Raw genomic sequence first — 26,105 nt, forward strand, 5'->3', positions numbered from 1 at the left:
CCCTACTTACCCCCAAAAACCCGAAAATTTGCGATCCCATTCTAGTTAATCTATTGAAAATGCGACCCCATTATAGTCACTCCAGTCGTGAAAATGCGACCCCATCCAGCGGCACATCCCCATTAGCATCTTGTAAGGGAGTACCCCCCTCCCGGATCGAAGATCTCTGCTATTCGAAGATCGTCTCGTGGCCCGTTACTCACTTTTTTTTTTATAGCATCACTGAAGCAAAATAAGCTGCTAAAAATGATCCTGATCTTTCACGTGAGATTCACATGTTTAACATTCAAACTAACTGGCACTTCAACTGAATGAATTCAGTTTGCACTCCCTGTATTTTTAACAGCACCTATTTCTGGGTACTTAATCTGCATGGACAGAACCGTTTTGTGCATATTTTGAACATTGCTGGTCAAAAAAAATTCATAGACTTTTTAACCTCTCAAAAAGGTCAGATACTTGAAGTCAAGAAAAAGACCTAGATACAACCAAATATGGCCAAACAGTATGGGCAATTAATTGTGAGAATTTTCCCTTGTAGGTTAAGATATGTTTGCCAGAGTCTGAGCCGGGGGGGAGGGAAGTACTTGTGTAAATTTTCGCTGATGGTATGTGCCGCTAGCCTCTCCGAGCCCCTACCCCATTATAGTCTATTCTGTGACTAATAAAAGACCCCATTTTAGTCACTTTTGGGCAAATATGTAATTTTCACGATCCCAACTTAGTCACTTTCTATTTTTATGAATTGACCCATTTTTTAAACTGAATGAAGAACACTTTCAGTTTTCACCTACAGTACAAACATTCTGGTACGTTTGCTAACCGTAAATACGAACAACTGTCTTACCCAAAAAATCCGAAAATGTGCGACCCAATTCTGGTAACTCTATTGAAAATGCGACCCCATTATAGTCAATCCAGTCGTGAAAATGCGACCCCATCCAGCGGCACATCTCCATTAGCATCTTATATGAAAGTACCCCCCCCCCCCCTCCCGGGAGTCTAAGATCGCAATTCATTTGTACTGAAGAGGCCCGTAGGATAACTATAGAAACTTCTGGATAAATGTTTTCTTTGAGGCTCTCTGATAACCGTTTTTTTTTTAACTGGTGACCATTACCCCCGCCATTATTTTTGACTCATGTTCTGAACTATTTTAAACTTTTAATTATCATGTTGATAATGGATAATCTTCGTACAGCTTAACAATGAAGCCAACTTCTTCCGCGATCTTTTAAAGGTACTGGTTAAACTGTAATATAATCGAAATAAACATTAAAAAAAATTCGAGTAAAAGAAAAGACATGATAAAACAAAATAAAACACTTGAGCAAAACAAAGAACGGCAATAACGTCGAGAAAACATTAAACAAGTTGATCGCGAACTGGCTGCCAAAAATTTTGAAGCAAACTGTCTGTCAATGTAAGGCTCACACAAGTCAAGTGGGATTTATTGTGGGTGTCCCAGTTTTCATTTCGAGCATCAGTTGTTTTTAAAGTCATTCTTTACGTGTGGCGGAAGAAGTAGCTTGCTGTAAGTAGGAGTGCGTTATCAAAAGATAGCGTTTTTTCCCGCGCTTCTTTAATAGTCGGGTAGCGTTTCTCGTTTCTTTAAATTCTGAATCCACACTTTCCAGGGGTGCATTGACTTTTGTAGACCACTACTTTTGAAGGTAAGCCGATGACTAAGTACAAAGGAACTAGTAAGTCGTAGTATTTTCGTACATACATTGCTTATTCATTTACTTACGAGTTCTAAAAACAGTTTATGAACAACAGAAAGACGACCAAGTACCTAACCAAACATAAAGATTGCCGAGTAACCGTTCCGCAAACTGCGAGGGGTCTCTTATTATTCGTCTTCAAACATGTGTCGCTCACCAACGCGCTAGAGTTGTACTTTATAATAATATAAATCAAGAGACTGCTTGCAGTCTTACTAGCTGTTTTGCGGTTAACATGAAAGGTGTAGTTTCTACTATTCCGGCAGTAATCGCTTAGTCTGTTTGTCGTAGTCCTCCTTTACTTCAATTCCCCGCATGAAATCGTGACTTAACAACGCTATCAGCATGAAACGTAACGAGGCAATCAGTCAAAACAAGGGAGGATTCCTTAGTCACAAAACCGCGCCTTTATTGTGAACGTCATTAGCTCAACTCAGTCTCGAAATCTCGACAAGAAACCCCTTCGCACTGACGCCATATATTGAGGCTTCTCAAACCTCGGTTTTTTTTTTTGTTCTGGCATCTCTTTTCGCTTTCAATTTCCCTTCAGCTGTAGGCGGAGAAATACTCATGCTTTATTTTTAGTTCTAAAGGTAGGAAAATGGCTTTTGTTACACTTCAAAAAAGTCATCATTCGCTCAGCTGACCGACCGAGGTCACTTTATACGTGATTAAGTCAAGCTCTATTCCAGCAGCATTCACTCCGGCTTTATAATATTTCTTCCTTATTCTTTCCATCACGAAATAATTCAGTGTGATACTTGTTAAGCTTTCTAACTGGTACGAAGCAAAAGAAGTTACTAGGGAAGAAGAACTGAAACGGTGAAGCCGTGCATCAAGTCACCATGTTACGCAATACCACCTCTTTAGTCTGAGGTACGATATCCCTATGAGTTATGCTACTGTTCAATTGAGACCTGCCCAGCCACACTTTGACATGTACAGTGCTACTGGTTTTTAGTATTTTTAGGAAAGTAAATTGGACTTTCATCTTGAGATAGCTTAGATTCATTCTGGGTGAAAAGGTTAAACTCAAACGGAAAACGGAAGACGCTGATGCCCCACCCGGATTCACGCCCTCAAATACTAACGTTTAAAATTCAAACAAATAATGACAAAAATGCTTCATCACTTAATACAAAAGACAAAATTACCTCCTCAACAGGAAATTTGAAATAAAAGCTTTGATTTAAACAGTCACGTGTAATTGCTACAGTATCTGTATTCTTTGTCATTCCTCAATGAGTGGCTAGCACGTAAAAAATACAAATTTTGCTCCTTAAAATACAGAAAAAAAACTTACCAAGCCAATATACTGCTGCTGAAAAAGTTTCATTTTGAATGGTTACATAACGGGATTTCATCCACAGACTCAAAATTAAGTAAGAACCACCTTCTGCACCTTATAAAGTATGGTAAACTGTACCACAGGAGAGTACTGCACAGTAGCTTTCTTTTGAATGCAACATAGAATGTTATCCACAAACTCAAACTCTAGCTATAGAACCACCTTGTACTGAGCATAACAGGGAGTACCACAAGAAAGTACTACTCAGTAGCTTCCATTTTGAATAGTTACATCGACGTAGCATTTCATTCGTCCCCTGACTCGATACTTAAAATCTTGACCAGCACCTACCTGTGCCAAACAACATTTCATGTAAAATTTGTTTCTTTATTTTTTATTTCATTTCGATATCCTTTTACTACATGTTTATTGTCTTCCTCAGAGCCCAAGGTGGTAAACGTTGTTATCATTTTGAAAATCGAATGACCATCAAACACCCAAACAAATAAAGCACTTGATCAGATCGAACGGGCGTTCACTGAGAGAGGTGTATTGTGAGGTTAATTCCGCAACTCAAATTATTTATGATTTTCTTTTTTAAAGCCTTTCCGTAACGGTCTCAAATTTAGGAATTAACCGAGATTAGAACAAAAACAACAGCATTCGGCTAATCCAGTGAAAATGAATCACGTACCAATTATTCTTAGCTTTTATTTATTTTTTAAATCGCTCCCTTCAGCATTTCCCGGCCTTTTGGGGAGCCATTCACTCGTCCGGACTTGGACTGGCTCTTAGATGAAATGATGTAGAGATGGAAGTTAAATACTTTGAATCATGTGTAATGTGGTAGAAACAAATCGACGGCTCAATTTTCTCTTATCTGCACTCTTACAGGCCTTACAATAATGACGTCCACTCATCTTATGGTAATAAACCACGGCCGAATCTTGTACATGTGTAGACCTCGATCCGTGAAAAACGTAGTCAACTGTTACTACAAGGAGACTGATTATCCCGCTGATTATAAAATGGGGCAAAAATGAAATAAAAACAAATGGAAATTTTTATCTGCTCATGTATGTCAATTGGTAAAGCGTACCTCACCATACACTCCGTCATGCGATTAACCCCTTCTGAGGATTGGATAAAGAGTTTTACGTACTTTGATGCCTGCGAATCCAGCCGTCTCTCTTTGCTCCACGCCTCTAGGGACCGGTTTTGCGATAGAAAGGCGACGTTTCTCTCGAGAACTGCCGTCCCTAGCGAAGAGGAGCGAAGAGGGCCAAGACACCGTCTGTATTCGCAGGTTACGCACTTTGAGGGTGTCATATGTTTCACGAATTGATTGTTAGCAGGAGCAATGCAAAAACGTACTCTGTAACACAACCGCGTTTGGGAAGCTTTCTCTGACTGTGGATTTGGGAATTGTATTTTCCTTAGTGAAAATATTACATAATCATAATGTTCTTGAAAGACTCAGGATCACTTATGTAAGTTATTAGGATTTATTAGAGAGAAATCGAGTTATCAAGAAACATACACAGCCTGTCTCTAGCTGCCGTCTGTTTAAATAATTAAAATTTTCAACTAGCATTTTTCAAAGACCTGGGTAAACGCGAAAAGTGACTGTTAAAACGAAGTGAAACATGATAATGACAACTCAAAGATGATTACATGTGGGGGTATGTGCAACGAAAAGCGATATGTATTCATCTCCAGGCGGTCTTAAGAATTACTGATAAATTTCAGCAGTTCTAGATCTAAAATACTATCAGGGTTTTTCTAGTATTTTTTATTTTTCGACTAAACCACCAGCCGACGAAAAGAGGAAAAAAACAACAAGGAAAGAACCTTTCCAATATTGTGTTCTCGCCAGGAGCCGATCACTTGTTCCGACGCGCATGAGTTTCTGGATTTATAATCCCGGATAAATTTATTAAACTCTCGAGTTGTTACCATTTTAGCGCAAAACCTATTCATTTACGGTATTTTGCAAAATAAACGTCTTCATTTTCTTGTATTGAGTTTTTGAAGAGCATAAGTGCCGCCAATTGATATGTTTTTGTTTCTTGAGTATGGTTTCCGGTGTTCAAACAAAGGTCTTTTAAAACGCGCTGTCTGTGTTCTCCAGGAGTCATTTGATGATATACGGTTGTTTGGCCACAGACAAATAATACATAAAATGCCTCTGCTGTAATCACCTTTTTTCGTCAACGTTGAATCCGGGTGAGTGTGCAAAGAGAACTCTTGTTTTTTTCTTAAGCTCCAAGCGGGGGTTTTTATACCTAATGTGTTGTCATTACAGTCCACTTGCCTTCTTCATCTATTCATGCCATAGCCGTCCCTGTGCCCAATCATTCGCCAACCATTTAATCAAGTGATACATTTCTCACCAAATCCCAGCGGGAATTTAGCCGTTTTATTTGAAATTATTTTGCATATCTTCTCAATCATCGCAGGATTCTAAAGTAATTTCATCCCGATAATTAAAATATTCGAACCCTTGCTGAAGGCAGGCAGCCTGTCTTCAACATGTTTTGTCAGCACCAATGATTTCGCGCGTTTTCATCTCTGTAGATTCCTGTAAGCTCCTTTGGTCTTGTTTCTTCCACGTCAGTGAACTGCGCCAAAATGACGCTGAACGTTATCATTTTCCTGGCGATCCTGATGTGTGATTTTACATCAGGAGCACGCAAGTCCATGAAATACAATTTTCGAAGAGGGAATGGATCTGTTCGGCGACCCAATATCATCTTTATCCTTCTTGACGATATGGACCGCGAACTAGGATCTCCTGATGTAATGAAAAAAACACAGAAAATTTTGCGTCAAGAAGGTGCGGATTTTGTGAACGCATTTGTCACAACGCCGATGTGCTGCCCTTCCCGTTCAAGTATTTTAACAGGAAAGTACGCGCATAATCATTACACCTTTACCAACAACTTAAACTGCTCGTCGCCGTCTTGGAGAAAGGGTCCAGAAAGGAAAAGTTACGCAAGATATTTGGAGCAAGCAGGTTATGTCACAGGTAATTTTTAACATTTCAATGGCTAAACTTTGGACCTGTTTTGTTACTAGACAGTATTTACAACAATTCTAATCTACACTAAACAAAAGCAAACGTCAGCTGATAAGTTAGGGTATGTGCTACGCCGTGAACTAGATACTGACAAGATTCAACAAGTCTTAGTTGTCAGTTCTTCCTACGCGCAGAAGGAATGCGTGGGTTAGTTTGGTGCAAGATCAACTCACGATTTCAACTTTCTGAAAGGGTAAACGTGCTTTCGATGCGCTCAATTGTATTTTTTGCTTTTGCAAAGTCATAACTAATAAGAGGTATTGTGAAAAGAAGGCTCACATTCTTTATTGTTCGTTGTCCCCCAATCATACCTCTATTGTTCTTAAGGTTATTGTATATTGTATTTTAGTCAGTGATCCTAGTGATTCAGCCGCTAAATTACTCTAAAATATGTAAACAACTTATTCTGTTAAAAAAAAAAGACAATCAATGGTACCTGAAGATTAAGCGACCTAAGCAGGAGATATTGAAGGGATTTCGCTGACTCTTAATGACCCAATTCTTCATCTGTTTGGAGAGTCAAGTTACGTCTGGTTGCTTTATACCGTCCCAATAAACTGTTTATTTAAATGGTGATTCATAGCTCAAGATTGATTCCAGAGTATCTGACTCAGGATCTTGAAAGAATCTCTGCTTATACAGGCATTGTTTTTTAAAACAACTTAACTGTCTGTGATTTGGGCAACATACTGCGCTGAATCTTGTCTGACTCTCTGACTTCTTCAGTGTTGAGATATGTTCTATTTAATATTAAATTTCCACAGACGTAGGGGATTCGATCTGTTGAAGTATTTTTATTTGTCGGGTCAGACGAGTTTTCGCGGTCATGAAGTTTACCGCTTTAAATTCGCTGTAATTTTAACACACTCTGCGCGGAAAAAAATCAATTAAGACTGATAAAGTAACCGGGGTCGGCAGTTTCTAGGTGTTATAGAATAGTTGCGATTACTGAGTAACGTAACATACAATATTAACATGAAAAAGACTGAAATGAGTTGAACGATACCCAAACCGTAATTTGGTATACGTAACGACGAGATAAAAATAGTGAAGGTTTTTAAAACACAACACCAGCTACATTGTATCCCGAAAAAAAAACCCTTGCCTCTAATGCCTTGTTTCGAGCTTTGCCAATTTTTTTCGCTTTTAGTCTCTCAATTTCCCTTTCCGCTTTACGTAGAGGAAGTATGTTTTTTTAATAGTTCTAAGAGCAGGAAAAGGCTTTTGTTACACTGAAAAAAAGTTACCTTTTTTCTGCCCTGAACAAGGTCCTTTTTTAAAAAAATGCTTGATTTGTATCTTTCTTTATTTTTTCTTGCGTATTCGTTCGATCACGAATTAATTTTGACACATGTTTAGCTTACTAGCTGGTAGGAGGGAAAATGTAGAAGCTAGAAAGAGATCATTAGTCAGGAACTCAGACAGGTTCTGTAGAATTCTACCTTTTTCAATCAGTCTATAGTGGTGAGACGTGCAACAAGTAATTTATGCCCCTGACTATTGCTCTGTCAAGACTCTGTCAAACGGCTAAGAACCGTAGTTTATACATGCTTTTTTAGAAGTCTAGCAGGGAAAGGTTCTACCGACTTGTATTTTGGGACGTTTACTGGCAATCTATAGCCTAAGTAGATTCTTAATTAGATTCTCAATTTCTATGTAGGAGATGGTTTTAGGGTATAAGGGTTAGAAAAATACATATTAAACTTGTCAGAGCTGGCCGGTTTGGTCCTGAAGTATACAGTATTTATATTTTAATGCACAACTTTACATTGCAAACCTCTGCTTGACAAAATACATTCTGTACTTTATATAAACACCTTTTTTCAACTTTTTTGTTGTAGAAATCACAAGAATTCTCTTATTTGTAATTAACAGTTTCTTACAGTATTTTCTGGCTATAAATTTAGCTAAATTTGCAAATCTCAAAGTCATCTCCTCGGTTTCAATGTTTATGTCAATAGGCCACTGAGACAAAAGAACTTGTTTGATCTTGCTTGGCTCTCTTAGTAAACACTGGCAGGCTCTTATATTTTTGGGTATCAAAATGGCAATTTTCTGCAAGCAGTTTCTTAAGCCACTAGGTTCTTACACAGGGGTCTTTTTTACGGTCCGTATAAAAGACAGTGGGAGTCTTTGAACGAGTGATTTGATGGACTTTTGATGTCTTTCTTTATGGTCGGTCTATAAGAATATAGACGATGAAAAATTGTTGTTTCTTTTTGATGCATTTAACATTGGGAGTCACAGGGAACGGATCATTATATGACCCTTAACAATTTAAACCCCAATAAAACCATGTGCTAGTGATCAAACGTTTCACTGTACTGGTGAAAACTAAAGAAGAAGCTTGTTAATCAACACCGACATAGCTGACGTAGTTGTCCACAGTCTCAACACGTTACCAAGCATGTTTGTATGGGTAGAGCTAGTGATTTTTGACGTGAATTTTCTTAACTGTCCAAACCGAAAGATGCCGGCCACATGATTTTTCTCAGGAGAGAACATCAAAGAACAACATCGCCGCATCATAGGTGCTTAAAATTCCCTCATGATTCGGTTGACTAAAAAACATTGTGATCGCCAGGATACGGACGATCATGATATGAAAACCGTTCAGCCAAAGTCCCTTTTTAAACATTTAAATTACGTTTCGTTGATGATCGTTATAAAGTTGAAACAGAAATCAAGTTATGTGTTCGCGGCTTATTCAATAATCACTTATTTTTCTGTTCCTCAGTGTACGAGTTGTTCCATAAAAATTTCAGACCACTTGTGTGTGTCCTATCGAAAGTTTATCGCTTCCTTTCTTTAATTTGAATACATCCAAGTCATCCATATAAGGTTTCAACTTATTTTTTATTTATGAGTAGTTATCTAGGGAATGATGACTCAATACAGAAGGAGGTTATCTTTTATTCGATAAGCATCTTGCGGGATGAGACGCTCAGTACAAAATCAACAGAGAATTCATACAGTCTAAACGTAGTAAATTTAAGGTTTTAGACCTTCGTGTGAGGAGAACGTTTGGGCCTCAAATCATATGTGGATTCCTACCTTAGAGAAATGTTACCGCTAAGAAATCTGCAGATCTTGAGCAAGGCCTTTGTCATGCTTTGTCTTGATGAGAACGTCAATTTTTTGGCATCCGTTTATTCTTAATTCTATAATTAACTCTTCAGAGGAAATACGGTCATGAAAAGACTGGTTGTTTCTCCTTTTTCGACACAATCTTCACTGAGTAGGTCCCAGAAGGACTTTTGGTTGTCATGGAACATTTTGCTTTAATCGCTGTTATTGGCTACGTCGGGTTGGACTTAGCGTGCATTTAGGCATTAAACGGGAGTAAGAAGAGAAAAATCTCTCCTTATCCCATGCTTCCATCGGCTTATTATATAACTTAACACAGTGGTGTATACTAATGCCGTCTGCAATATTTTGCTCTTATATATACACGCCAAAAGAGCCAACTTTTGTATGAATCAAAATATTTTCACAAGAATTTAAGTGGCTTATGTGTATCAATGGACTTTATTAAACCATTCAGCTTTTTAATGGGTATTTTGGTTCTGACTTTTGATTTCGCGGACGAAATCTATTGGTGGGTAGCCATCCAAAACATTCCCCTTCAATAATTCACTTCTTTCACACGGTGCTATATGTTTAAGTGTCCAATACAAACGAAATTTCGGGATTATTCCGGGTTGAATTTCTGTAAAAATAGACTGCAATATTTTTACCATGATGTCGACAAAAATATTTGGATAGACAATAGCCAACAATGGCACTCGTGCTTCTGCTTTGGAAGCAGCTGTATTTGTTTTTGCCTCTTTCTTTCTATTTTCTCTCTGTAGCTTTTCTTTGTTGTTGTTGTTTCTTTTTTCTCTATTTGAGGTCAAGGTTAGATAAGATCTTTGCCAGATTTTCTTAAATCTAATCGGTTATTTAAGACAACTTTTCAAATACTCTTCAAGTCTGTCTGTTTCAGAATTGAGCTCATTTAATCCTATTTTGTCACCTTTTTAGTTAAACTGTTCAATTTTTTTCGCGACTGCAGCACGTCAGTTTTGACAAAACTCGAAAATACCTTAATGGCCATATATGCAGTTTAATGCAGTGTCGATATGGTAGCGAAATTCCAGTTAGATACCTAGCTATTTTGTTTATGAAGAAATGTTTTTACTACCAAGGGGCATACTTTCAACTTATGAAATCAAATTCTTTCCTAAAAGGCATCAATTGGATTGGAAGGTTTTGCCTTGTAATCAAATTAGGAAATCTCAACAAACAGAGCAGATTGACCAGAGAGAATACTTATGTTCGGATGACGTCACAAATGGCAGACCGTGGTAATCTATGAAAAAAATATATTGTCAAATTGCGTAACTTCCTGATTAGGGAAAAAAATCCATTGCCTAAAGTCACAAACTCATTGGTCTTGTTATTTTAAGCTCGACCGAATTCGCTTGGCTTGGCTGTTTCGGTTTAACTTCTTTCTTGATTTACAGTGAAACCTGGGAAACGGATATCCACAGGACTTTCGCTTGTATCCGTTTGATAGAGCTAAATAAAGATTCATTTTACTAAAAATATGCATGAGAAGAAACATTTGAAACACACTGAGCTACTCGTCCACTTGATACAGGGTGTCCTCTTAATTAATATGGGTTCCATGAGATCCGCTAGGTTCAAGTCACTGTTAGAGTAAGCCCTTTCCTGATTGGATTAGTAATTAGCTGTCCACGTCAAACTATTTAGTTTCGAGTGTCTTCCAGAAAAAAAAAACTTTGTAAACAAGCAAAAGACTGGAAACATCTATGCAGTCTTTTCACGTTCGTAATTCTGAAATGAATAAGGGAAGTGTAAAGACAAAGGGTGGTCTCTTTATTCAAATTTCCCTACTGATAGGACAGTGAAACCTACATCGATCGAACCCCATATTAAGCGGACACCCCGTATTAGGTGGACGAGTAGTAGCTCAGTGTGTTTCAAACGTTTCTTTCCATATTTTAAGCAATGCGACCCAGTATTTAGCGGACACCTCTACTGATTAAACAGATACCAGCGAAGGTTCCTCGGGTGTTTTTCGAGGTTCACTTTAGAGCTAGAGAAATACGCAAGGATAAAACTGGGCAAAAAGAAGAGAAAAAGGGAAAAATTACAGATCTGAGTTCTGGATTGTGAGGGCAAAACACAAATGTAAAATCAAACGCTTTAGTTTAGTCTGTGGTGCCTTTATAGGAGGGAGCGTTGCGTGACGAGACAGAAACGACTGCGGGAGACTAGCCAGTATATAGCTCGCTCTTCTATATCCAGAACAAAAAAATGGAATCGTCGTAATCAAGGGAAGTGACAATTAATCACCCTGAAAATCTGAAAAAAAGCCAATTACGTTTATCGTTCGCAGTTCTCAGGCAGAGGTTATTCAACAGCCGATTATATACAGTGATCTTTTGAAACTTTTGGAGAAATTCTCCAAATTTTACAAAGAATGTATGGTTCATTAACGTTTTTGCCACTCAGCAATTTCCCAGTGTTTGATAGCTGGCTGATATTTCCTTCAATAATTTGCAAGCAAAGATCTGAAAATTTCACAAATTGCTCAAGTTAATCAGCCCTTTTAACTTGTGAATTTAGTTCGTATGAAAAAATATGAATAATGACGTCAGCAAAGATTCGCCAATTTGGTCGTTCATCAACCAGACGAGTATGGGTTACAGTAAAGACCAGCGATAAAGAACTTGGTGTTTAAGAATGACCTATTAGGCTAAAATTTACCAGTTAGGGCCTCTCTATACAAGAAGCTAATTAAAATTTGGAGCAGGAAATTATTTTCCAAAATCTATGAAAAACCGTTCTGTACACTCAATGCAAATAAGATATTAAGTCAACATTCAGGTTCCTCTTTGGAGACGTAGGTGCCTTATTACTCCAACTGCAATGGAATAGTATACAGATTTTATATAAGGATTAAGCTGAACATCACTTAATACTCTTAGCTACAATGTATTTTTTCCTGCAGAAAACCTAAATAGCCTAAATTTGGGCTAATGACCATTTATATAAGAACCTGTTTAGGATAACTTGACAAAACGCAGGTTCTTTATAGAGGGTTTTTACTGTACGGGCCTGGTTTGTTGTAACCGCCCCCCCCCCCCCCCCCCCATCCCCCCACTCACTGCGAGACTCATAATGATATAACCTATGAAGGGTTGTTCTAACTTTTAGTTAAGTGTGTTGGTAAAATCCTGTGGTTTGATCTTTCAAATAAAACCTCTTCGGCAGTACTTTCACATGTTACTAACTGTTTATAACATTTAACAAAATGACACAGCGAGATTTTGTTGAATTTTGACGTTGGCTTATTTTGGCTGCAGTGAAGAGGTTAAAGCGTGTTCTTTGATTCTGATCGTTCAATGGGAACTACTGCCCGCGCGTGCTCAGAAAACATATGCACGGCAGGCTAAGGTTTTGTACATTCTTACACTTACTTTACCCTCGGCCAAGAAAATTGCCAATTTTCTGCGTCCAGTTCAGAATTGGATTAAATGTTTATAACGCGGTCACTGACAAATGGTATGTCCTGACTTTTTATAGTGCGCCACCCGGCGCCCTCTAATGGAAAAATAACAGAATTAAGCGGATAACGGGCGGTTGCAATTCAGGGAAAATATTTACATTTTTATTTTTAGGCCCGGTTCAGACGCCGAACTTTTCATGAGTCGAACCTAATTCGAATTAAGTTGTTTCGATACAGTTTTTTTCAAAGGCCATACCGATATTTTTCAATCGCCTTAAAAGTGGTTTTTTCCTTGTCTGATCGCTATAAAATTTTCACCATTAATTGGCTATGGATTGAAATTTGTGAAAATGTAGTTTTATGTAAAATCGATATTACTATGACAACAGTAAACAAAAAACTTTGAAATTGATAAAAGCCGATTTTTGTGTGATCCAGACCAGCTACTGAAACTCCAACACTAGGAACTTAAAGTTTGGTGTTTAGCAAACAATCTCCGTAAGAAGTAAAAAATTCGACTAAAACGGAAATATATTTAAAACCTCAAAATTTCAATAGCCGTGATAGATTATTTAATAAAAACGTTAGAAATCACTCAAATTATTCTTAAGTAGGTCAGAATACTGCTTAATATCATATTTTGGTGCCAGGAAATTTTGTGTACTTTCGTTCTTGTGATCTTGAAAACTAACCCATTTTCTCACCAACTTCATTCAAAATTTGGACCCTCCAAACCTTTTTAGTGTCGTTCTCATTTTTTTCAAGAAATCTTTACATTTTCACTCGGTTCCTCTTTTCCAGGTCACTTTGGAAAATATCTGAACGAGTACGATGGAAGCTGGGTCCCAGTCGGTTGGAAAAGATGGGAGGGATTACAGTTTAACTCAAAGTTTTACAACTACGTCATCAGACATAACACATACAAGGAACGGCGCAAGATGAGCTATGAAGAAGATTATTTCACAGATTTCATCACCAATCGCAGTATTTCGTTCATAAAACGCACAAGAGCCACCAGACCAGAGAGTCCATTTCTGGCGGTCATAAGTCACGCGGCACCTCATGGTCCCGAAACACCAGCACCACAGTATAGCACGGCGTTTCCCGATGCCCAAGCTCCAAGGTATGACCGCAGATTGAAAAGGGACGCGAGTTTAAGGCTCCGTTTGCTATGGAGAAAGCTTTTCCCGGGTAGTAGGAGCTACCTTGGGCTAACCTACGATCAGGCCTTTTTTTGTACAAATTTTTTCGGGGAAAGGGAAAAAAAGAAGAACGCGGCCTTTTCCCCTCGTCCCCCAAACAAAAAGGGAAGAAGGACAGCCTGATCGTAAGTTACCCTGGTCGAGCCAACATTTCCTGAATTCTTTTGTTACAGATAGGGTATACGGAAGTTCTCTGGCACACTTCTCATTTCAATGTCCATATCTTTACCTTCTTTCTCTTGCAGGTACCCTAACTGGAATTTTATTTCCCTTGACAAACAGTGGATCTTAAGACAAAAGAAGCCTATGGATGCGCAGAAAACTGCATTTGTTGACCTCTTACACCGTCGGCGCCTTCAAACGCTTCTATCTGTTGATGACTCCGTAGCGCGAATCTTCAACACTTTGCAGTCACTGGGAGTTGAAAATGAGACTTACATTTTCCTTTCCTCAGACCATGGTTATCATCTCGGGCAGTTTGGTTTGGTCAAAGGCAAGTCTATGCCATTTGAAAGCGATATTCGGGTGCCATTTTATGTTAGAGGGCCGACTATTCCTAAAAATATCAGGTAAGGGCCTGGAGTGAAATTAGGGGTACATAGTTACTAAAACCCACATATAAAAACATTATGTTTTGGAACCTGGCAAGAAACTGAAATTATGGGTTCTTATTGCTGCGGAGCGACCGAAGGGAGCGAGCAGCAACATAATCAGGATTTAAAAGAAATATATAAGGGGCGACGAATTCTTGAATTCATCACTTTTTACCACAATGCATTGCATTTAACCAGAGTGCATTGCGCCACGAACAACTCAAATAAAAACACGGGGAAGTTCGGTGGGTGAGAGTGCATCGTTCGCTGCTCAGACTTAGAGTTTTCTTTGTGGCAAATTTTCTTCAGCAACGTTAGAGGTCTTACCAAATTTTAAGACACGCAGGAGTCTTTCAGATGAGTACGATGGTTTACTTGGGGATTGGATTTCAATTCAAGAGCCTTTTTTGCTCTTCGATTCCGCAACACGGGGGATATACGAATCCCAGCTTGCTAGAAGGTGATGTGAAAGTGAGAAAATGTCATGCAATGCTATTCTTAAGAAACTGTATGAGCCGAAAATGGATGTGATTTTGACCATTCGCTTCAAAATAACAGCGGAAATCGAGATAACAAAACATATGTTTTGTGTCCTACTTTGCAGACGAGGACGTGTATCGGAGTTTTGAAAAGCATAATTATGTTCTTTTATTCATTTATTGCCATGGAATATGCGTTTACATTGTTTTTTCACTGTTAATAGCTCGGTTAATGCGGCTGGCGATCATCTTGCCGGCGGAAGTTTCATGTAGTCCAGCTGTTATCGACCAAAATTGTTCAAATTAGTGATACAAGCATGAAACTTTCACAGATTACTAAGGGCCCTAAGGGTAATATTTTATGATGTAGGGCCAAGCCAAATTAAGCTCTGGAGTCCAGATCTACGCATGCCCCGATTTCGCTAGCATGGAAACGAGGCTAAAAATGAAAAACGCCTTAAATGAAAGAGTTTTAGGAAAGTAACCATCAGTTATGACAAAACTAATAATTTGTTGGAAATTTTGATAAACTTTGCAGTCACGTGACCAGTTATAACGTTTTTTTTATCAGGCTTGGGTACCCTGGGGTGAAATTTTGTTTACACGATTTTTCAATGTTTTGTGGAGCATAAGTGCAGGGGATTCGGTTTTTTGCTTACGTATTTTGTCAAAAATGTAAAACGCAACTCCTAACACACACTGTGCATAACTGTAAAAGCCATCTTGCAATGAACTGAAACTTGAAGACTTATCAATTTGGCAGGTTTCCTCATTCTTTAGACCGATATAGAGAAATATAAATACAAGTATGGACTTTCCTTGACCCTACATCAGAAAATATTACCCTTAGGGCCCTTAGTAATCTGTGAAAGTTTCATGCTTGTATCACTAATTTGAACAATTCGAGCTTTTTTTGGTCGATAACAGCTGGACTAATGGAAAAGGAATAAAATGAAAGAGTTTTCCCAGTGATTACGTAGTCAGTTTCTGTGGTGTAGTGGTTAACTGTAGTCGCGTAGAGTCGAAGGTGCCGGGTCCGAATCCTGCTGAGTTATTTATTCCTTCTTTCTTTTTTTTCCCGCTTTTTGTGTTGTTGTTTTCTATAAATATATAGCTAAATAACTGTTACTTAATAAAGTGCAACAAACAGCAAGAAAAGTATTGTGTTTCCAGAGAAAATATCGTGCACCGTATATTAAATATATGGATAAACGATCTGAATTTCTATTATTTCCTACATTTACTGTGGGAAAACCAGAGTTGATAACCACTTGATCATTTTCTAAACAACGTTCCAACGAGTTCTTTCTATAGACTGATAGTAATTATTCTAATACTTTCCAACATGTAAATAGGACATTCCATGTCATTTTTGATTCTTTTAAGTCTCACTGCCTAACTAATGCCAGTATCAACAGAATGTGCCGCAGCATTACTATCTTTTAGATACCCTAGTTACTTAGAATTAAGTTAAAACTTGGAATTCCAAAATGAAACACAGCACACTCTACACATGCAAACTTAGAATTATAACAGGGGTTGGATTCCTTTAGATTACAGCCATTTAGACATTTTTTTTAGCCATTTAGACATGATTATCTGTATACTTCATATCCACAACAGACCAAAACACTTTTTCTTTAAAAAAATAAATAAATAATTGAAGAATTTTTTTAGACCAACGTAGAAAAATGCATGTTCTAATGTTTGGGTTTTTACTTAATCACCTGTATGTGCTTACGTTTGATAAGCAAGGTGGTTCTTTAATTAAACAGTATATTTTTCTTGAAGGATGAAAGAGATGGTGTTGAATATCGACATAGCACCAACATTTCTGGACATTGCCGGCGTGACGGTTCCAAAAGACATGGACGGTACTTCTATTATGAAACTTTTCAGAAGGAAAAAAGAAGGAAGACGATCGAAGAGGTATAAAAGCGCATAATTTTCTTTTCATGCAACTATTCCCTGTGTTCAGAACGATCTCCTTTGGTGCTTTTTTAAAGAAGTCTTGAAATAACGAAGAGAGAAGAACGAGGAAAAACCAAAAATATTCTTAATCCAAGGACTTGTTGCACGAAGCTCGTGGTCTTAAAATGCCTGTCGAGGTGCTGTTTTCTCTAGGTGCGAGGGAGCTTCTTTAGGCATATTCAAAATACTGCATAAAATAATCAAAGAAAATACAAAGACCAATGCAACACAATTACTGTATATTCTCCCTAATACTAGAGACACTATATGTGGAATAGATGGGAGACAAATTATCGAAAGGTTGTTTTTAAAACAGTAATTGATTGACGCAGGAAGAAAGTGACAACTGTGTCAGCAGCGAGAAAGACTCTGCAACCGTAAATGGCACTCTTCCTATAGATTCTTTAAAGGATATTGTTAATGTTTTGTTTTTTCTCTTTTTCAGGCGTATGCACGTGGTTTGGAGGGACACCATCCTCATTGAGAGGTCACGTGGGTAAGGCGTGTACATCCTTAAAAACCCTTTGTTTTTATCTACCTTCTTTTCTTCTTTCTTTTTTTTTTTTTTTAATTAAAATTACCTAAAAATTTTGCAAGTAATCTTTACTTAGTTTGTTATTCAAGCTTCTCCAGACTGGTATAAATTTATACAGTTTTTAAAATTATTTCTAACTCACGATCTTGTGACGCACATTGAAACATGTATTACAAATTGTTTTTAAAAAGTATTGAAAAATTCCTGTTAGAGAACTTTTTCGATCGAGCCGGTGTGAAAGCAACCTTATGTGACAGGTTTAAAGTAACGCTCCTTGATTTGAGCAGCTCAATCTCAATGAAATGGTGTCCGAACTGTCATTGTTACCCCAAAAAGCGGGGACTTTTGTGATGCGCGGGGACGGACAATGAGCAACGAGTGAAAAACGCGTTTACGTGCATGACTCGCTCAGCAAGCGCTTTCCCACGCGTACACGATAAAGGCGTCACAGTAACCACGCGCTGACACGAGCGACTAGTAAACATTTTCCCGGTGCGGGGATTTATTAGAACACTGATTCCTTTATTTGCGCATGTAGAAATGTTGGCAATGTGTCATTTTAGCTGGAGAAGAACAAAAAGCATGATGAATAGTGGTTTGCCCAGCAAGTCAAAGTCTGAAGAAAAGTCCCTTAACAAGACTGAGACAACCAAAGAGCGTAAGACGAAACTTCTAGAAAATATCTGCAACAGTCCTAAACACCAATCGCCTTGCAAACCCAGGCAGCTGTGGGAATGCGTGACAGTGGGTGACAGACCTAGACTGAGGAAATGTAGAAAATCTGGCTCGATACAAGCAACGACGACCCCAACGACCCGACCCACACCATCGTCAGCTCCCACCTCCCCTGTCAAGATGTGTGTATGTATGAAACCGAGGCCAGGATCTCAAGGGGACATGTCTCCTTATAACAGTGAGAAAACGTCGTGTAATTTCAGTGAAATGATACCATCCTTGTTCCTGGGTCCATTTGCACCTCATCCACTTCACTAGCCTGCGTGGCAGGCGTTCAAAAGGGAAGCTGGAAGGGAATTAGGGCGCGAGACCGCTCTCGCACGCCCAAATTCCCCCTTCCCCTTCCCCTTTTAACGCCTACCACGTAGGCTACCACTTCACTGTCGATTATGGCCGAGCTGAAGAGGGAAGTGCGCTGCAAATGAGGCCTAGATGATGTATTCCTGGGTTATATTCTTGCTTCTTTCGTGATTATGTTCATTTTTTTGCTTTTCAACGATTCGGTTCAACTGCAATCAGCTTATGAGTAAAATAGACACTTTTCGTTGCCCAATCAGCAGTTTTTTTTTTTCAGTTTTGGTAGTTTGGAAATATGCGTTTCCTTTTTGTCATAAGATGCCATTTCAGGCCCGCGCCAGAAATTAGTCATTATTTTTATTCGGAATCAATTCGCCACTATAGAAATGAGAAGAAATCTGCGTTGAGTGGGACTGTTACTAGGGACAGGGGAAAAAATTGACTAATAGCTGACCGGCATGTCCCCAGTTTCGATCCCAGAAACCATTGCCAGACATTTCGCCTCCAATCCCCTTCTCGTTTCTTACAGATTTGTTATATTTACAAGGATGGCAAGGACGCGCCCTCATAGCGCTAAAACAGCCCGTCGCGCGCTTTTCAAAAGTTTTGAGTTAACCCACACTTGAGCCTCTTTGTTAGGGAAGGGAGAGTGGAGTGCCCCCCTAGTAACAATCCAAATCTTTTCGCCAGAGAATTTCACAGTTGATTTGTTGATAATGTAAACTTCTTTGGAATGCTGCTCGTCTGCCTGAGAATTTTGGGCATCGGTAGACAGCTAAATATCGGCCTATACTGTTAAGCTCACAAAGCGCCCGCTTTTACAGATCGCCTTAAATGCAACGTTGCTTGACATAAACTGCTAAATGCGCGGCATTTACAGCGTATCAACAATAAACTGTGAGCTGACAGCCATGACTCTACATAAGCAATAATGCAACTGATACAACCTTGGAACCTCGATATAACGAAAGACCACTGGATTGGAAAAATCTGTTCGTTATGACGAGGTTTCGCTACAAACCGAGAGAAAGAACTAAGAACAAATCGCTCCTCTGGGAGGGAGGGGGGACTCCCAAATAAAAGTGAGGGGGACGCTCGTCGGAAAATTCAACGCTGGAGCCTGTATAGAATAACTAAGTGACACCCATCCTGTTACGACAGCTAATAATTAACGGATTCCAAAACGCACAGAAGACAAATTTATGCTAAACTTCGTATAGCAAATATTCTGCTATTACTGGGGCGAACAGTATCGTTCGTTATACCGAGTACTTCGCTATATAGAGGTTCGTTATATATTGAGGTCCCACTGTATTCTCCTGTCTTTCTCTCTTACTGCAGATGAACTGCTTAGAAATGAACTGGATTACTTGTTAACAAAGCAGCTCAGACGGCGATCAAAAAGATCTCGTTATTCCTATGTTAGCAACAGGCCACGGAGGAGTAGAAGTGAATTTAATGCACGGAGATACTACAAGGAGCTGGCGAGAGCACAAAGACTTCAAAATCGTCGCGCCAGGCAAAAAATGCTCCACAGAACTCCAATCACAGGCAAGTTCAGACAATCGTTCAGTGCATTTTTGTCCACCCAAACGATCCCGGAAATCGTTCCCACTAAAGTTGTGCCCGAACATCCCTTATAGTTTATCGAGTGGCGAATGCCTTGGTCTCATATATTTAGCTTACGACTTCCTCATAACAGCACTTAGGAGTACTTTCCTGTCGTACTGTTCATTTTAATGTAGAAGTTAGTTCTAACTTTCCTGTGGTACAGTTTTTCATGCTTTTCAAGGTGGTTCTAACTTTTGAGTCTGTATTGAAGTCCTAATTAAAGTGAAATTATCCATATGAAAGCTACTGAGTAGTACTTACCTGTTGTACTGTTTATCATGTTGTTCAAGTTAGGGTGATACGCTTTTGGTCTTTAGTTGAAATTCTTAATATTCAAACGAAAGCTACTGTGGTAGATAACAGTACTTTCTTGTGAAAGTATGTTGCGGTTCTAGGAGGTGCTAACTTTCTCATGTAAATATGAGGCATACTAGATGAAAGATCTCCTACTACATGTTCCCGGTGTACTGTTTACTTTGTATAAAAAAAAAAGATAACGACATCCTTAGGGGCCAGTGTTGCTGTTGTTGTCGTTTATTGCGAATTACATTCCATCCTGGCTTATTTCTTAAAAACGAAAAACACGGTCTTATAACTAAGACTGTTTATCAACAGGTACAAAATCGAACGCAAACGATTCCCTTATGGGCCCTGGCGTACAAGAAGTCGTCGAAGCAAAACTTGGAAAGCTAAAAGAGAAAATTTGGGAAGTTAGAATGCGACTGGGGGCTTTACGCGACAGGAGAAAAAAACTTCTAATGATAAGCGCCCGCGATCGAATGGTCGAGTATGCTTGTCCTTGTAACCCTGGCAACAGCACTAAACCTGAGAGGGTTACCGAGGCCAGCGTTCACAGTGGAGAAGGGGATAGTGATGGAGATTTTGATGATGATAATGACGGTGATAATGATGATGAAGAAAATAATGATGATAATGACGATAATGATCCTCAAGGTGAGTAATGTTTATACTAAGCTGCTGATGATTCACTTTCACTAACCAATTTCCTATTTGATGGTATCAATTCCTAGAGGGCCTACATAGCGACTTTTTTGGAAATTTTTGAACCATTTTCGTCCCCAGAATCATGATTCGTTTGGCCAACTCAGCTAGTCATAGGACTGATTTGTGAAAGAGACCGATACGGACTCTACCGAGAAAGAAAAATAGAAAAATGGCCTCTTTATCTCAAGCTAGGTCTGGATGAGCAGCCCGCAAAAACTTACATTTAGGTCTGGAATCTCAAGTAAATGTAGCAGTGATCCAAACAGATTACATTCTGATATATATTTTATTCGACCCTGGTAATTCTGATGAACATTAAAGAGAACAACTTTTTCAACCACTTTTTTCTAGAGTCGCAGATATCACCATTAAAACGACTACCCAAAGCAACGTCACGCAAAGCGGAAGTAAAACAGAAAACGAAGAAGAGAAAAAAAGTGAAGACAAGTCTTAGACGTACTTTCTGTAGCAGCCCTGGATTGAACTGCTTTTATCAAACAAATGATCATTGGAAGTTTCCACCGCTGTGGACAGGTATCTAAGTAATGTTATAGTCAGTTAGTCATTCAACTAACAAATCAACAACAAATCAACAATTAGGCCCGTCCACACATATCCTCCAGTTTGGTCTATCGTCCACACATATCCCGTGAAAACGGTTACCAAAAACGCATCTTTTCAAAACCATTCTTCATAGTGGAGATTTTTTAAAAGTCTGGATTCTCGTTTATGTGTGGACGGACGGAAACAGAGGTCAGACAGTCAGACAGTCAGACAGGCCGGCAGTTATTCAGACGGTCAGTCTGGAAGTTATTTTGTAGCCTAGTCGGTTAGACACTCTTTCAATCGGTCAGTTGGTTAGTGAGGCAGGCAATCATCTGGTTGCCTAGTCAGTTGGTCTTCATCAGTCAGTCCCTCAAACCTTTTTATCGGTCACTTAGTATCTTAATCATTTTTTGAAACCGTTAGTCACTCACTCAAACAGTCATCAGTGTGGGAAGGGCAGTCTTTAGATCAGTCAGTCAGCCAGACACCCCCTCAGTTGCCCAGTCGATCAGACAGTCAGCGTAGTCATTCGCTTCTTCAGTCGCAGGCTATCCATTCAATCTATCAATCTGTAACACTCCAGTCAGTCATTTTGGCAGTCAGTCCTTCAGACAGTCTGTAAGTCGCCCACTCGATCACACACTACTGGGTACCTTCACTGGTTCAGTCAATCAGTCACTCAGTCAATTCATCAGTCGGCGAGACTAGTCATTCAGTCATTTAGTCAGTCAGTTAGCCATTCAGTCAATCTGCAGTCCAACAGTCAGACATTCTACTTAATGTGCTTATATTTTTGATTGCCAGTTGTGCTAAACGGTGGGGAGCTGGGTCAGGTATTCAGTTGGTTCGTTTCGCAACTAGTTTATATATTTCACCTGACTGGAATCATTTCCTTTCCTCGCGTGTTAGATACCAAAATACCATGACATTTCTCCGTTTCTCTTACTTGTTCCTGCAGGAGGAGACTTTTGCTTCTGTCCCAACGCTGCAAACAACTCGTACTGGTGCCTGCGAACAATAAATTCCACCCACAATTTTCTCTACTGTGAGTTTATTACTCACTTTCTCGAATTCTTTGACCTCAATCAAGACCCATATCAGGTAAGTAAACCATCTCACTATCCATGTATAGGATGGATATCCTGTATAGGATGACCAAAACCAGAGTCGATGAAGTGCTTACAATAGGCAACTGACAACACGAGCAGATAATCCAATGAAACATCAAAACGTACAAGTGTAGTCGAGCACGCGAAAACGTGCAACGCGTAAGTGCAAGTCATGATTTGCTTTGATATCTGATTGTGTGATAATATCGCGTGGTCCATAAGTCTCTCCATTAGACCTATCAGTCTGTAAGACTCTGGTCATTTGGTCATCCAGTCGAATCCCAAGGCGTGTTGACCGTTAACAGTCCCGTATTTTCCATGCGCATCTCCAGATCGACAGCTGAGTTCGAGAGGACGCCATCTTAATTTAACATGTTGATAGAAATCTGAGGCGAGTGTTATAACCCGCGTGGAGCAGAATTAAAGGTGATAAGGTTAGGATCTCTCTAGCCTACTGTGTCAGACTCTCAGATAGTGGGGAGGTCGCGAAAAAAAGCCAAGCGAAAATAAGTAGTGTATGATCTCTCTGTCCCCAGACCCCAGCTCAGTTCGCATCATTTCAGTCACGATTTCTACCCATAACTATTATGGAGCTTGGAACAGACTAGGGTCTCTCTAAGATCTGAACAATCGCATTGAAAAAGGGTGACTGTGATCATGCCACAAGGCATGTCTGAGTACTATTCGAAGGTGGTATATAGGTTCCCCAGTATCGTTTTAGGAATTATTTATTTATTTTTTATCGAACACTCATCGTTTTTACTGCTTTTAACTTACAGCTGTATAATGTCATTGATAAAGTGAGCCCTGCTGTTCTTTCCCAACTTCATGAACAGCTTAACAGAATGAGAGCATGTAGAGGAGGGCATCAATGCAACCATTACCATGGGAAGAAATATGCCCAAATTAATGCCACTTCCGTGCCATTAACAACCCCTAGGTTGATGAGTACATCGAAAGAAACACAAGCAGAAATCACAACTATGATAACAGACAGCGAATCTGGTGTTTATAATAATAGAAGTATTGCTGTCTTGGGCGGCATTACTACTACCACAATGCCGTCAACAACTGGGACATCTGCTGAACTTTCATCTACACCTTTGCATTCTAGTAGTGCTTCGGAAGAACGTCGAAATCTTTCAGAAGGAATCGAGAATACTACTGAAAGCGCGGAAACTGCAGAATCTTCAAAGGCTTCGCCTATGACAACATTGGCACCAACAGAAAAAGAGGTTGGAGAAACAATGGCAACAGGGACAGTTCAAAAGCGACTGGAAGGCTCTGGAAGTTATACTCGTGATGATGCAAGAGTAGTGACTTACATTGTTACTTCGAAAGCTACAGAGTCTGCGACAAGTATTTCTTCTGTGAATACTGTCGCGCCCACGGAAGCTGAAGAACAGAAGCCAATACCTCCCAAGCCAACTGTTATCGTCAAAACAACTACGCCAAGCTCAGCGAGCCCTTCTACATCAGAAGATACTGGAAAGCCTTCAGAAGTTATCGCCATTACTCCGAAACTAACCGATGCCACTTCGACATCAACGAACTTATCGCGGAATGATTCACAGTTTACAACTTCAGCTCCTACAGCAAAGACAGAGTCAAAAGTTAGAAAGGGAACCAAAAACCGTAAAGGAAAACCTATTGTAAAAGGAGGGAGAAAAAAGGACAAAAATGGCAAGAAAGAAAAACCGAAAGGGGTGAAAAAGTCTAAGAAATCTAAAAAGAAATCGTCCAGAAAATCGAAAACTTTGACGCCAACTGGCAGTTCAGTTTTTCCAGACAAAGCAACAAAACTGCCCACCAACAGTTCAAATGAATTCAACGAAAACGTGCGCAATGAGTCTGAACATGATACAGTAACTCAAGTAAATATCGAGAAACCTTCGGAAAGTGTAGTAACGTCGACGACAAGCGCCGATGATCCGCCGATTGTGGGCGCGAATAATTCGACGCGCGAAACAAGTTCTACGGAGACAACTGTTTCAACGTTATTTCCAACGTCATTGGTGACACTCTCAAACGAACAAAGCACAAAGAACGTTGTTTCGAAAGAATATTCTACGGTCAAACAACCAAGTAAAAAATCAACGAAGCGACGGAAAAAAGGAGAAAAGGATAACTCCAAAAAGAACAAAAAATTGAGAAAAAACATCAAGAAGTCTGGGAAAGAATTGATAATGAATACGACTACTAGCTCCTTGGGTGAGGGCCTCAAAATTTCTGTTAACCAAACAGCAATCAAAACAGAATCGGAAGGCCAGAGAACTGAATCGGGAAAGGCCGAAGTCGACGAAGGGCAAAGTAAATCACTGACCGACAATTTAAAAAAGAGAAACAGAAAGCCATCGGGGAAAAGATCAAATCGAAATTCCAAGAAACGATCTCGGAAACCTTCCAAGCGTCCGACACCATCTCCCAGTAGTCAGGGAGGGGTGACTGGTGGCGGAATTGAGTCTCCATCCGATCCTTGATGAGATTTGCTTGTAGAACTTTGGTGCCAATCAAATTTTACAGCAAACGCCAGAGTTTTTATTTTAAACTAAACAAATATGACCAGCGATTTATAAAATTGGGTCACAGTTGTTTTCAAAGCAAACTGTTTTAACATTTAGCTTTTCAGGCGAGTCTCTCTTTAGCTGCTTTCGACATATTTGTCGGTCAGTTTTGTTATTCCTCTTTTTTAAAGAATTTTGTATTCGACTTATCAGGCACAAAGATTTAATTTGATCTCCGCAGAATTTACTTCAGATTCGATGGACATCAAAACGATCCTTCCCGATTATATGAACTCGCCTGAAATACCCATAAATAACGTTTTTTATGTGATTTTATTTCTTATTTGGTCACACAAACTGTTTTACAATGACTGCTAACCTAGTAACCGCCTAGTCCCTGTACGGCGTTTTCCCAGGCCCGCTCGCTCAATTCGCTTGGACCACGTTACCCGAAACGCTTTGGCCACGCGTAATAAGGAGGCCTTGGGACTAAGCAAGTAATGAAGGATTGTGAGTGCTCCCTGAAAATGTTTATCATTAATTTTGAAAGTGTGAAAGTTTTGCTGCAATATCAACCTTTTAATAGCGTGCGTAGCAGCAGATGAAAAGTAATGTGCGCAAGAAAGAGCGCGGCGCTCGAGGGAGACAAACGAAAGAGAAGGGTGTGTTACAATAGGGCCACTTATACGAGGAAAAATAAGACGCGTCTTACATAAAACGCGTCTTAAATAAGACGCGAACTGTACCATTTATACGAGCATGTCTTATCTAATAAGACGCGTCTTAGCTAAGCCGCGTCTTATTTTAGACGAAATGTACCGTTTATACGGAAAGTTCGCGTCTTATGTAAGACGCGTCTTATTTTTCTTCGTATAAATGGCCGTAATGTATCGCTTTATATTCATGTTTT

The 26,105-nt window shown here is 39.3% G+C and overlaps 1 protein-coding gene across 2 annotated transcripts in view; it reads left to right on the forward strand.

Annotated features, from left to right (window-relative positions):
• The first annotated feature begins 1,518 nt into the window (after positions 1-1,518).
• The window catches only part of LOC140947112 (extracellular sulfatase Sulf-1-like), a 25,713-nt gene continuing 1,126 nt past the window's right edge, over positions 1,519-26,105 (forward strand). Inside the window, exons 1-11 of one of the 2 annotated variants that reach the window (XM_073396194.1) lie at positions 1,519-1,673; positions 13,410-13,731; positions 14,056-14,379; positions 16,674-16,811; positions 17,299-17,349; positions 17,952-18,301; positions 19,762-19,971; positions 20,647-20,985; positions 21,388-21,570; positions 22,541-22,683; positions 23,471-26,105. The exon at positions 23,471-26,105 is cut by the window's right edge and continues 1,126 nt beyond it. In XM_073396194.1, the coding sequence (XP_073252295.1) occupies positions 13,547-13,731; positions 14,056-14,379; positions 16,674-16,811; positions 17,299-17,349; positions 17,952-18,301; positions 19,762-19,971; positions 20,647-20,985; positions 21,388-21,570; positions 22,541-22,683; positions 23,471-25,171 (3,624 nt within the window). In that variant the 5' untranslated portion in view covers positions 1,519-1,673; positions 13,410-13,546 and the 3' untranslated portion in view covers positions 25,172-26,105. Of the gene's footprint in view, positions 1,674-5,643; positions 6,041-13,409; positions 13,732-14,055; positions 14,380-16,673; positions 16,812-17,298; positions 17,350-17,951; positions 18,302-19,761; positions 19,972-20,646; positions 20,986-21,387; positions 21,571-22,540; positions 22,684-23,470 lie in introns of those variants that run through there. The other variant, XM_073396193.1, reaches the window with a different exon arrangement.

The sequence above is a fragment of the Porites lutea genome, chromosome 8 (assembly GCF_958299795.1).
Source record: "Porites lutea chromosome 8, jaPorLute2.1, whole genome shotgun sequence".
Taxonomy (NCBI): Eukaryota; Metazoa; Cnidaria; class Anthozoa; order Scleractinia; family Poritidae; genus Porites; species Porites lutea.